At 38.4% G+C, this 14,415-nt stretch overlaps 1 protein-coding gene across 1 annotated transcript in view; it reads left to right on the top strand.

The window, feature by feature from the left end:
- Nucleotides 1-13,703, top strand: part of NTMT2 (N-terminal Xaa-Pro-Lys N-methyltransferase 2) — a 29,089-nt gene extending 15,386 nt beyond the window's left edge. The window contains exons 3-4 of the mRNA XM_072648680.1: nt 9,365-9,614; nt 10,711-13,703. Of these exons, the coding sequence (XP_072504781.1) occupies nt 9,365-9,614; nt 10,711-10,994 (534 nt within the window). The 3' untranslated portion in view covers nt 10,995-13,703. The remainder of the gene's footprint in view (nt 1-9,364; nt 9,615-10,710) is intronic.
- The last annotated feature ends 712 nt before the right edge of the window (nt 13,704-14,415 follow it).

Genomic DNA, 14,415 nt, shown 5'->3' with positions numbered 1-14,415 from the left:
TGGGTCTTATAAAGGATCCCCTTCTGAGCTATTAATGCTCATTGTGTAGTGTCTGATAATTGGATACAAATAGAGTGTTTTTAGGCTTAATATTACTACTATTACACCAGGGTGAACTTAATGATCTGCTAAATTAGTAGCCAGAGCAAGATCCAAGAAGTGAGGGAATACTTGTCTCTGACAAGATTTACTTTTGTGTCAGTTGGAAAAAGGCTGAATGCTTTTATAGCTTTCACTTCAGCAGCAGTTACAAGGGGGCAAAAGAGAGTGCTTACTTTTGATGCAAATATGTTTCTTGGGCAGATAAACTGGACTAGGATGCTGCTAATAGTCTAATTATCTCAACATTCTTCCCTTGATTTGTTTTCTTAAAAACAGCTAGTATTTCATAGTTTCTCTGTGTTTCCCAGAAATATGATTTTAGTCTAAGTTTCATGTTATCCTTCCTTTAATCTACCTTTTTAAAATTAAATTTTACTCCCCCCCATTTTCAAGCATTTATTTTTTCTCCCTCTCTATCCAATGGACCCTATTCCCCCCAATTCCCATGCTTGAAAAAAAGGAAAAACCAAATTATTGTAACAAATGGGTATAGAAAAGCAAAACTAATTCCCATATTGGCCATAACCCAAAGATATTGCTCTTCTGTAATTCTGAGTCTTAGAGAGTTGCCTTGGGTACTTAGAGGTGAAGTGACTTGCTCAGGGTCACATAGTCAGCTTTCTTCATAGGTAGGACTTTAACTCAGTTTTTCCTGAATCCAAGACTGGCCCTTGATGGCGTGGAGAGGGGAGAGGGAGAGAACACCCTAGGGCAGCAGTTCTCAAAGTGTGGTCTCAGCACTCCAGGGGATCAATAAGATTGACCCTTTTAGGGGGTCTTCAAGGTCAAAACTATTTTCAGAATAATACTAATATTGTATTTGCCTATTAAACTGTCTTTCCATTTTTCAGTTAGATATCAGTATGAGACCAGATTTTTATCATGTACTCGAACCACAACAATATATCTTATTTAATAGATTGAATGAAGAAGCAGACATGAGAATGCAGCTATTTTCTGTTAAGTCAAATGTTAAAAAGATTGGCAAAAATATGGAAAACAATTACAAACTCACTAAAATTTTTTTGGGAAATATAGTTGCTTTTAATAAAATACGTTATTTATGTTAATATGTATGTTAACATGCAATATTTATGTTGTATTTTTGATCAATTAATATGTATTTTAAATTTTTATTAACTTTTAATATAGTAAATATTGATAGCTATATTCACATAAACAAAAGTTTTTGGGGTCCTCAATGATTTTTAAGATTAGAAGGGGTTCTGAGACCAAAAAGTTTGAGAAATAGTACCGTAGGAGATTGTATTATAATATCCTTTCTAGAATGACTATAGATAACTGGACTCTGTCCAGTTAAACATATGTATGTGTGTCTATGTATATATGTAAAATATATGCATCCTTATCCAAGTTAACTTTATGAAATTATTTAAATGAAGAAAAATCAACACATTATTATATTTATGCCTTTTACATTCCCCACAGTCCAGGCACAGCCAAATAAACCATTGTCTAGCCTGTTCCACTTCATGGTTTTTGTGAAATAATTTCATCTGCATTGTCAAACATGGCAGAGAGGGAGCATTCTTTGAAATTTGAGAGTGGACATATGTCTAGTCATGATGAAGTAGTGTAGCGAGTGAGCGAGTGAGCAAGAGAGAGAGAGAGAGAGAGAGAGAGAGAGAGAGAGAGAGAGAGAGAGAGAGAGAAAGAGAAAGAGAGAGAGAGAGTGTTTTTACTATCTGCGTGTAGCACTGGGACTTCCTCCATGAATTCAGTCTTCCCATCTCTTTCTCAGAGAACTTTGAATGAGAGGTAGAAGTAATGGAAGAAACAACTCCCAACAGAAGGGAAATAGCTGTGAAAATGAGGAAGGCACAATGGGATAAAGAGATGTGAGGATTATACAAGAGACTAGAAGAGTGATTGGGTTTGAGTAGCTCTTTTCACACACACGCACACACACACCTAATTAATTAAAGCCAATTAGTAAAACATCTTAATCACATATTTTGTTTTAATAAATTTAAGATGTCCACTTATTTATCATTTACGTGCCCTAGTTTCCTCCTCTATAAATTGGAAAGGCTTGTTCAATCTCCTCATTTTACATGGTCCAATGTATTCATGTGCTTCCTTAAGATGACAGTCTTTAGGACAGAAGAGTCAATGGTACCATTGTCTGTTGCCTTGGGCAGATCAGATCTGTAGTGTTCACTTCTAGGTACCATATCTCAGCAATATTATTGATAAAATAATGTCCAGAGGAGGCCAACCAGAATGGTGAAGGGTTTTAGCATCATATCATGTGATGATCAATTGAAGAGACAAGGGAACTTTTGTTTAGGGGGAAGAGACTTGGCAATGAGGATAGAGGTTTGATCAACTAGTCATGACTCCAGGGGCACTGACTCAAGACCTTCTTGGCTCCTGCCACATACACCTGAAAGCAGCTGACAGTCCTAGGGGAGAGATATCCTCCTCTTTTCAAAGGTACAAACTGATTTTCACACAAGGTTTCTCATATAAGCTTTTTTATGGTTTCATTTCTGCCATCTTTAATTCAATTTAATTCTCCAGTTTATAATCAGTATGAAATTGTTGTTTTTTCTTTTCCACCTAATTCCCCAATTAAAATCTTCATCTCCTGTTCCAAACATCCTGAAAAAATAATGAAGAAAGAACCATCTAGGACTACACCACTTCCCCACTGCTCAGGATCCTACACCAGCCCCCAACTTCAGTTGCTACTGAGGCTTCTGCTCCTTGGGTTCTACATCTAGTTTCCAGCCCTTTATGGCAGTGATTGCATGTTGGACTCCCAGCATGTGTACCTACTTTTCTAAAGGAACTCTAAAATAGTCTTTGATTTCTGAATTTAAGAAAAGCATTGCAGAGCCCTCTCTTACCACAAAGAAGAGATGTTATTATAGCCAAGGATTTCAGTTGAAGCCAGAAGCAGGAAGCAGAGAGACACTCCACAAGCAATTGCCCAGTAGAGGATGTCTGGCCATGTCTGGGAAAGACTATATATCCATCAGAGAGGTGTCCAGAGGAGCCAGATTTGGCAAAGGCCACATCTCCATTAGCAAAGCAGCATTCAGCTAGTCTGTGTCCTGTACAAGTGGTGTGTCCAGCAAAACTCCAGTAGAGATGTGTCTGGGAGAGGCTTCATGTTAAGCAGTGATTAGATTGGAAGTTGTACTATGGTATCACCAGAAGATATTAAAGGGGCTGCATTTTTCAAGGCGTGAGTTTGTCCCTCCATGTGTGCCTTGGCCACACATGATCCACATGTGTGTGGCTATTCTTCTACTGATGACACGGGGGGAAGTTATGCTCTAGTTTTATGGGGGTAAGCTTTATTCCTACTATTTTACTATGCTTTTATATTGAGTTCTTTTGCTTTGAACTAGCTGTGTTCTCTGGATGACTACTAAAAGTCACTAAGTTTGTGGAAGCCTGTGAACTCTAGTTTTAATGAAGGTAGATACATAGAGGACCTTCAACCACAGGCAGTAGGTTCTGGGGGAGCCCTGTAAGTTGAGGGGTCCCTTGATGTGCTACACTGGTAATCCTCATCTGAAAGGGCAGAACCCAGTCTTGCCTGCAGTTAAGAAAAAGGTCTTTTGTATGGAAAAGGTAACTGACTTTTCTGCTGTTTCCCTTTTCTCTTCATTCACATATCTTTTTTCCCCTGGTCTGGATCTCCAGACATTGTGAGTGGGTTTTCTGCTGAAGTTTCTGATTGGCAGCTCCAAGTATCTAGTTTCCTTAATTTCAAGTGCAAAGTTTACACAGAGGCCATCCCAATTTTGGCAAAATAATTGAGTGCAGCTGAAACTTTTAAAATAAAAAATGTCTTTTTTATTTTTCCTTTTCAATATGAAACAGTTTGCTTTGGCTCATTCTCCCCATCCCCCAGGTAATGGAATGTACAAACTTGCTTTTTGCCCAGTTTTGGGCTGGTAGATAAGTCATGCAATTTTTAAAATATAAAATAATATCTTGGTATTACAAGAGTCTTGAAAAGTGACTAATTTTTTTTCCAACTGAACACAATGTATTTCTGATCTCCCCAGTTGTGAGTATTCTCTCCACCTTGAAATTAGTTTTTATGTCTTTATTGTGTCTAGTTATCTACATGTTTTCTTGACCATTAGAATGGGAGCTCCTTGAAGGCAGGGACTGTCTTTGGACTTTGTTTCCCAGGAGCTTAACACAGTGCCTGGCATATAGGAGGTTCTTAATAAATGCTTGTTGACAGATTAACTTTGTATTTACTTTTAAATGCAAATGGGTTCCTCCAGGAGAATGAACCCTTTTACATTGCCATGTGCAGGTGCACTTAACAAATGCCTGTTGAATTAAGTTGAATTGAAGTAATATCAGGTCTAGTTTTTGAGGTGAAAGACTGAGGCTGAAGACTGGTACACTACTACTCTATCCATATAAGACCTAAACTAAACCACAGTCTATCTAAGGAATGAGTCAGGACTCCCAAAACAGATTTCAGAAAATATTCCATTTTTAAAGCAATGTCGAGTAAACAAGTCATCTCCTGCTTGAACTTCTTATTATAATCAATATAAAGCCTACCCATTTGCCTCTGTTGTAACACTTGTACTGTGGAAAAAAAGGTTCATCTCTTGAGACATCACTGCATGTTTGGGGAAGGAAACTCCACATAGGCACGATGTAGTTCAAGCTCTACTCAGTTCCTGCTAATACTCTTGTAGTAGCCTTCTAACTGGTTTCTTTGGCTAAAGTCTCTCCTCATCCCAAAACATCTTCCATTCAACTGCCAAGGTAATTTTTATGAAGAGTAGGTCTGACCATTTTACTTCCTTATGTAATGAGCTCCAATGGCTTCCTATTACCTCCTCTAGAATCAAATACAAAATCCTGTTGAGGGGGGAGGTGGAACCAAGATGGAGGGGTAGAAAGACTCATATATTCTATAGCTGTTCCCCCACAGCCCATAAAATACCTGTAAAGAATGACCCTCAACAAATTCTAGAGCAGCAGAAGCCACAGAATGATGGAGTGGAAGAGACTTCCAGCCCAGGGTGACCTGAAAAGTTGACAGGAAAGGTCTGCCTCACTGGACTCAGAGCTGAGCCCAGCCCAGCCTTGAGCCCATGGCACAGGGAGGGAGGACCGGAGCAAGCCTCGGGGGCAGAATCCCCAGTGGCAGAAGCTGTCGTTCACAGATCTGTCAACCCATAGGCACCAAAAGTCAGTGAGAGGGCTTTTTCAATTGGCCAAGAAGGGAGCAGGGTTCCCCCCCCCCCCAACCATAGCTCAGGACCCAGGCTGTGGTGGCAGAGGCCTCAGTGGGCAGGGCAGCTCTCACAGGAGGCAACTGCCCACATCCATTGTTGGAAGCCTCATTGTAAAGCTCCTGGGGGAATTCAGCTGCTGATCTGAACCTCAGCCCTGAGTGCTGGCATGGAGGAACTGGAGGTGAGGCTGTTGTGGACAGGAAATTCTACTACTTCCAGATTCTGGGCATAAAAGTTTCTGGTTGCTCCCAGATCAGTGTGCAGGTTTGATAGTGTGACCTTGGAGAAGCTGAGATCTTATAGGTTCCCAGAGTATACCCTACTCTTGACAAAAAACCCAAAAGTTAAGTAACTGGTTGGGAAAATGCCCAAAAAAGGGGAAAAAAATAAGACTACAGAAGGTTACTTTCTTGGTGAACAGGTATCTTCTCCTATCCTTTTGAATGAGGAGGAACAATGCTTACCCCCAGGGAAAGACATAAAAGTCAAGGCTTCTGTATCCCAAGCATCTAAAATAAATATTCAATGGTCTCAGGCCATGGAAGAGCTCAAAAAGGATTTTGAAAATCAAGTAAGAGAGATGAAGAGAAAATTGGGAAGAGAAATGCCAGAAATGCAAGAAAATCATGAAAAGCGAGTCAACAGCTTACTAAAGGAGACCCCAAAAAATGCTAAAGAAAATAACACCTTTAAAAATACACTAACTCAAATGGAACAAAGAGGCTCAAAAAGCCAATGAGGGAAAGAATGCTTTAAAAAGCAGAATTAGCCAAATGTAAAAGGAGGTTCAAAAGCTCACTGAAGAAAATAGTTCTTTAAAACTTAGAATGGAACAGATTGAGGCTAATGACTTTATGAGAAACCAAGAAATCACAAAACAAAACCAAAAGAAGGAAACAATGGAAGATAATGTGAAATACCTCATTGGAAAAACAACTGACTTGGAAAATAGATCCAGGAGAGACAATTTAAAAATTATGAGACTACCTGAAAGCCATGATCAAAGAAGAGCTTAGACATCATCATTCATTAAATTTTCAAGGAAAACTGCTCTGATATTCTAGAACCAGAGGGCAAAATAAATATTGAAAGAATCCACCAATCACCTCCTGAAAGAGATCCAAAAAGAGAAACTCCTAGGAACATTGTAGTCAAATGCCAGAGTTCCTAGGTCAAGGAGAAAATATTGCAAGCAGCCACAAAGAAACCATTTGAGTATTGTGGAAATACAATCAGGATAACACAAGATCAACATCTTCTACTTTAAGGGATTGAAGGGCATGGAATATGATGTTCCAGAAGTCAAAGAAACTAGTATTAAAACCAAGAATCACCTACTCAGCAAAACTGAGTATAATACTTCAGGGGAAAAATGGTCTTTCAATGAAATAGAGGACTTTCAAGTATTCTTGATGAAAAGACCAGAGCTGAAAAGAAAATTTGACTTTCAAACATAAGAATCAAGAGAAACATGAAAAGGTAAACAGGAAAGAGAAATCATGAAGGACTTACTAAAGTTGAACTCTTTACATTCCTATATGGAAAGATAATATTTGTAACTCTTGAAACTTTTCTCAGTATTTGGGTAGTTGGTGGGATTACACACACACACACACACACACACACACACACACACACACACACACATATAGAGAGAGAGAGAGAGAGCGCAGGGTAAGTTGAATAGGAAGGGATCATATCTAAAAAAATAAAATTAAGGGGTGAGACAGGAATATATTTAGAGGAGAAAGGGAGAAATGGAATGAGGCAAATCATTTCTCATAAAAGAGGCAAGAAAAAGCCTTTCCAATGGAGGGAAAAAGGAGGGAGGTGAGAGGGAAAAGTGAAGCTTACTCTCATCACATTTGGCTCAAGGAAGGAATAACATGCACATTCAATTTGGTATGAAAGCCTACCTTACAATACAGGAAAGTAGGGGAGTAGGGGATAAGCAGGGTGGGGAGGATGATGGAAGGGAGGGCAAATGGGAGGAGGGAGCAATTAGAAGTCAACACTCTTGGAATGGGACAAGGTCAAAAGAGTGAATAGAAGAAATGGGGGACAGGATAGGATGGAGGGAAATATAGTTAGTCTTACACAACATGACTCTCATGGAAGTCATTTATAAAACTATACATATATGGCCTATATTGAATTGCTTGCCTTCTCAGTGGGGATGGATTAGGAGGGAGGAAGGAAGAGAAGTTGGAACTCAAAGCTTTAGGAACAAATGTTGAGTATTTTTCCTGCATACAACTGAGAAATAAGAAATACAGGTAATAGGGTATAGAAATTTATCTTCCCCTACAGGATAAAAGAGAAGATGGGGTTAATGGAAGGGAGGGCAGATTGGTGGAAGGGGTAATCAGAATGCTCAGTGTTTTGGGGTAGAGGGAGGGAAAAGATGGAGAGAAAATTTGGAACTCAATATTTTATGGAAATGAATGTTGAAAACTTTAATTAATTTAAAAAATCCTGTTTGGCATTTAAAGCTCTTCATAACATAGCTCCTTCCAACTTTCCAAACTTTTCTTCTTTAACCTGTTCCTTATATTTTGTAATCCAGTTATGACTGCTTACTTGCAGTTCCAATATGGCACTCCAACTTCTGTCTCCATTCAATATGCCCAGGTTGAGTCCAGGTTCACTTCCTTCAGTTCTATTCACTTGCTGCTGAACTGAACTAGAGAAAGCCACTCAAGCTGTGCTAAAAATGAACATTATCTAATCTCAACTGGATCCTTACTATATCAAGACAATTCTTCTTGTTGTTCAATTTCAGTCACATCCTACTCTTTGTAACCCCATTTGGAATTTTCTTGGCAAAGATACTACAGTGGTTTGCCATTTCCTTCTCCAGTTCACTTTACAGATAAAGAAACCAAAGCAAACAGGGTTAAGTAACTTACCTAGGGTCACATAGCTAGTAAGTGTCTGAGGCTGGATTTGAACTCAGGAAGATAAGTCTTCCTGACTAGCACTCTGTGCACTATGGCACCACTTAGTAGCCCAGTCAGTTTTTCTACTCTTCCATAATAGATTTTGCTATCCCACTCACCATAGCAGCTGGCCCAAACATCTCTCCTCATTTCTCTCATAGTTTCCCTCCCAAACCTACTCCCTTAGCCAAAGATTTTGCCTCTTACTCAGCTGAGAAAAATCAAATCTATTTTCTGTGAGTTACTTCTCCCTTCCTTTTCTCACAATTACGTGACAGTATCTCACATGTTTTATTTCAATCTCTGATTAAGAGATAGTTTTTCCCCTAATTAAGGTCTAAACCTCTACATCCCATCCTCTCTGTATTTTTCCCCTAGCAGATTAACCCCATAAACATCCTCACCCCACATATTTTAAGCCTTTCTCTATATTCTGATTCTTTCCCTAATGCCTACAAATATCATGCTGGTTTCTACTAACTTAAAAATCTTTGATTATTTCCTATCATCTTATAACTTTCCTCTCGTTCTCAGTCAAACTCCTGGAAAAAAGCTATCTACAGTAATTGACTCCACTTTTTTCAATTCTCTCTCCACTCTAATCCATCTCCCATTTAGCTACTAAAGTGGTGTTTATCCTTGCATTAGGGAGGCAGATGTTGCTGAATCAATTAAGCTCACAAGTTCTGAACTGCTGAGGGTTAAGGTCAATTGGGTGTCCACACTAAATCCAGTATCAATATAGTGAGCCCCTAAGAATAGGGGTGACCAGGCTGCCTAAAGATGGGCACATTGGCCCAGGTTAAAAAAGGAACAGGTCAAAATCTTGCTGATCAGTGGTGAGATCAGGCTCACAAGCGACTGCTGGACTCCCAATCTGGGTGATGTGGGGACACTTAGGTAAAAGGTTTTTTTTGTTCTTGTTGTAAAAGAATAGTTTGGACTGGATGGTGTCTTAGTTGTCTGCCAACTCTAAAAGACTACACTTTTAGGTGACTGAATAACAGAGGCAAAGTTTAAAACTCACTGATTCAGACACAGTTTAAGCTGATTTGTTCTTTTTGCTGTCTACAGGGTCCTGGGAAAGCAGGTACTGACTATGCTTTGGATTGTGGTTCTGGAATAGGAAGGGTCAGCAAACATGTCTTGCTGCCAGTTTTCAACAGTGTGGAACTGGTGGACATGATGGAAGCCTTCTTGGCTGAAGCCCAGAATTACCTACAAGCCAAAGGTGACAAAGTAGAAACATATTACTGCTACAGTCTTCAGGAATTCACACCTGCTTTCAGAAAATACGATGTCATTTGGATTCAATGGGTTTCTGGTTAGTCTTGCGTTGTTTTACCATTTCCATTTTCCTTGTTCTATGTGGAAGGAAAACAGGAAGCTCAGATTCAGAACAAAAATTGTAGAAGGCATCATAGTGATAGAGGATGCATATCCCTGGTACATGCAGCTTAGAGAAGATTTGAATGAGGCTTGTGATTATATTCTCAGAAATAACAAAAAATGATGAAGAAAGCAATAATAAACATTATGAAAATGTTTTTGTTTGAATTTAGAGTATTGTAAAAAATGATCTATTTTTAGATAGATATCTAAATATCATAATAGATGATTCTATTATGAAATATCTGTATGTTAAGTGAAATAATTTTTTATAATTTTTGCCAGTTACCTTTTAATATATTTTTTTCCCATTTCATAGTGAATTCACTTCAAAGGATATGACATATTCTGGAGTGAGATGTATTCAATATGCTTTAGGGATGGCAGGAGAATAGAGCAGGAGTCACCAGAATTAAATTCTTAATAACTGATGGAATATGTTTTTATCGGGTGTTACAGAATGGATCCCTTTTTCTTCATTGTCCTCAAAAACATGAGAAAATTCTAGAAGATGGATTTTTACACACACACACACACACACACACACACACACTTTCTTTCTTTCTTTTTCTTTCCTTCCTTCCTTCCTTCCTTCCTTCCTTCCTTCCTTCCTTCCTTCCTTCCTTCCTTCCTCCCTCCCTCCCTCCCTTTCTTTCTTTCTTTCTTTCTTTCTTTCTTTCTTTCTTTCTTTCTTTCTTTCTTTCTTTCTTTCTTTCTTTCTTTCTTTTTCTCTCTCTCTTTCTTCCCTGAGGAGAGTTGAATTAAGAGAGTAAGTCAACTATTAATATCTTTTAGATTTAATAAGAAGCAATGGATGATCTATACTTCATTTGTCTGACGTAACTTTCCTGAGAGTGTGGAATCCTTGTTCCATTTTATCCTGACAAAATCCCTGTGAGGCTCATAGGGTAGACCCATCTTCATCTTCCATAGTTTAATGATTGACATAACAGTAGCAGAACTGGAACTCAGAATGATGCTCTTTAATGATCAATTGACCCACTGTTACAACCCTGTCCTTCTGTCTATAGGCAACCTGACTGATAAAGACCTCCTTGAGTTTCTTTCCCGCTGCTGTGAAGGCCTGAGAGAGAACGGCATTATCATCTTAAAGGACAATGTGGCCCGCCAGGGCTGTATCTTTGACACATCTGACAGCAGTGTCATCCGGGACATGGACATCCTCCGGAGCCTCATTCATAAGAGTGGGCTGATGGTTCTGCGCGAAGAAAAGCAAGAGGGCTTTCCAGAGCAATGTGTCCCAGTGTGGATGTTTGCTCTGCGTAGACGAGTAATTCATAGGATCATAGATTGAGAGTTGAAAAGGATCTTAGAAGTCATCTGGTCCAACCACCCTTCTCCCACATTCTACATGAAACCAAGGCCCAGAGAAATTAAGTGACTTGCTAAAAGTCAGAAAGGTAGTAAATAGCAGAATGGAAATTCAAATTTGAGTCCCATGATGCTAAGTTCAATGTTCATCCCTTTGCACCGCACTGCCTTTCTAATCAACAAAGTGAGAGAGGAGGTGTAGAAAGTGTGTCCTTCAAAGTCTCTGTTAGAATTCAATTCACCTCAGCATACTGTTTTTCACTTTCTGCATTTTTTCATGTTTTTTTTGTCCTTTGGGTCAGTGTCTTCTTTCACAAATATCACTAATATAGTAATATGTTTGTAAAATTGAACATGTATAATCTGTATCAAACTGCTTACTGTCTCAAGGAGGCAGGGAGGTAAGGGAGAGAGAAAATTTGGAAATAAAAAAATGAATATTAAAATTATCTTTACATTTAACTAGGGAAAAATAAAATGTTATTTTAGAAAGAGTATTCAATTCAAATCCATAGATACTTATAAACATCTATTTTACATGCAAGGTACAAGATAAGATTTATACTTGGGCTCTTCTCTCAAGCAGCTTCCAATGTAATGAGATTCTGTTTTGAATTCTAATGAAGCATAGGGAGAAATAGACTAATATTTGCATGAATGATGGATGATGATGTATGTTCACATGATTTATTTCTTTCTCTTCCATCTGGTCTTATGGCTTCAGAAGCTCCAAGTTGGAAGGGACCTCGGAGGCCAAACCACATCTAAATGAGGATCCCTTCTCTATCATCCCCAGTAAGTGTATCTTTGCTCGAAAACCTTTAGGAAGGCAGAGTCAGTTACCTCTCAAGAAAGTTCATCCCATGTTTTAAAAATCATCACGTAAATATTTATTCATGCTGCCCATTCCACTTTTGGACTGAATTGTTAATAAGTTCTTTTCCTAAATGGAGTTTAATCTGCCTCTCTGTTCCTAGTTCTGTCCTATCCAGCCAAGAGACTAAGTCAAATCCCTCGTCATACAACAGTCCTGATACTCGAAGACAGTTAACTTGTGCTCCATTACTCTTTTACTCTCCAAGCTGAAGATCCTCACTTCAGTCAAATGATTCTATATATCATAATGGTGAGGTCCTTTACTATGTCAGTGGTTGCTCTTCTCTGAATGCTCTTTAGTTTGTCAATGTTGTTTCTAAAAAAAGAATGTCCAGGACAAAAATCTCGATTAGGACATCTGCTGTGGAACCATCACTTCCCTAGTCTTGACACTATGTCTCTCTTAATGGAAGCTTTGTTTTTTTAGAAAAGATTGATCTTAGTTGGATTTTTGACTGTTGTAGCATCCTGTTGACTCTTCTCAAGCTTGTAGTCAATTAAAAAAACTCTATTTCTTTCAGATGAATTACTACGCAGCCATACTATGCCATACTTGGCCACAGCTCCTTCATCTCTTAATTTTGATTGCAATAATAGCATGAGAAACATTGTGAAATGCCTTGCTAAATCTAAAATAAACCATATGCCTAGCAAATAAGACACTAGACTTGTAGTGAGAGAAGACTTGAATTTGAATTCTGCCTCAGACACTTTCTAGTGATGGGACACTGGGTAAGTTCCTTGATCTCTCTCAGACCTGTTTTCTCATCTGTAAAATTGGTATAATAATAGTACCTATCTCACAGGGCTGTTGTGAGAATGAGATGGGATAACATGTAAACTCTTTGCAAACCTTAAAGTTCCATTTAATTATTTTTGTTATTGTTATTCCATCTATGGATTTCCCTTTATCTATGAGTCTAGTAACCCTGTCAAAACAGAAAATGAGAAAAGCATGACCTGTTCATGATGAGTCATGCAGGCTCTTTGTGATCACTACTTCCTTTTCTTTATGTTAACCTACCATCTCTTTAATAATACATTCTTGATTTTTTTTAAGGAATCAAAGTCCATCCCACTGGCCTACGGCTTACAGATTGCCTTTATTTCTTTTTTCAAAACTCAAGGCAGTTTTTTAGGCCTGTGATCTCTCTCCCATTTTCCAACATCTTTCAAAGATTGCCAAAGATTGCCAAGTAGCTCAACAAATATATCCACAGTTCTTTCATTCCCAAGGGATGTAGTTTATCCAGTCCTAGTAATTTGAAATCATCAAGAACAGCTAAGTGCTCTTATATTATCTCCCTGATTATTTTTGGCTTTAACTCCCTCATTAGCCATTATTTTTTTGTTTCATCCTATCCAATCCAAAAATCATTCTCTTTTGGCAGAAAAAAAATCAAAACAAAATCCCGAAGCAAAGCAAGAGCAGAGTAGTTCTACATTCTCTGTTATCTATTATTATCACTTCATCCATTTTGAGTAGTGGCTCTTTTGGATCCTCTTCCTCAGTACAGAATTAAAACACATACACACACACACAACCTTTTAGTTCTTGGCATTCATAGCTAGCCTCAGTTCATTCAGAGCTTGAGCCTTCCTGACTGCTCTTACAGAACTTTGCCTTCACTTTTGTATTCATTCAGCAAATATTGTTAATGCCATTTTTGCACAAAGTACATGCACCCATGCACTTGGGAAGCTACAATGATAAATAAGACAATGCAGTTGTCTTAAAGAAGCTTACACTCTGAGATACTGGGAGTATGAAAGATCAGGTGTTTTCAAATAGTTTTTTTGTTCAACAATTTCAGTCTTGTCATTGTCAGATTCTTTATGACTCCATCTAGGGTCTTCTTGGCAGAGATACTGGAGTGGTTCATCAGTTTCCTTCTACAGCTCATTTTACAGATGAGGAAACTGAGGCAAATAGGGTTAAGTAATCTGCCCAGGATCACACAGCTAGAAGTGTCTGAGGCTGGATTTGAACTCAAGAACGTGAGTTTTCCTGGCTCTAAACCCACTCCTCTACCTGATGTACCACCAATAATCCTTTGAAGGCTACTATCCTTTATTCACTAAATGTTTGTGGAGCATCCTTTATGTACAGGATTAAGTGCTAAGTGCTTCACCGTAGTAACAGATAAAGAAACAAAAAAAGAAAATAGTATTCGGCAATTTCTAAAAGACCCTATCCTTTGAATCCATGTTTCATAGATGTGATCTAGGACAGGTTTATAGGTATCCTAGATTCCAATTCAGCTATATTAGGTTGCCTTCTTTGCTTTTTGGTGTTTGGGGGTTGGGGATGGCAAAACTGTTTCTTTGTATAGAAAATAGTGTTTCCTTGATTGTGGGAGAACTTGTTAAGATCATATTATGAAATAATTTGTCTTTTTTCCTTCACTTGGAAGAAAAGTTATATAGTCTGGTTTTCTATTTGGGGTCAGTTTCACTTCCCTACAGTATAATAAGGCTATAATCTGACCATAACAAGCCATGATAGGAGCCATCTGGCATGATTGTAT

This window comes from Notamacropus eugenii, chromosome 2 (assembly GCF_028372415.1).
Source record: "Notamacropus eugenii isolate mMacEug1 chromosome 2, mMacEug1.pri_v2, whole genome shotgun sequence".
Lineage (NCBI taxonomy): Eukaryota > Metazoa > Chordata > Mammalia > Diprotodontia > Macropodidae > Notamacropus > Notamacropus eugenii.
The sequence above is the reverse complement of the archived record's forward strand: the minus strand, read 5'-3'. Positions and strand labels throughout refer to the sequence as shown.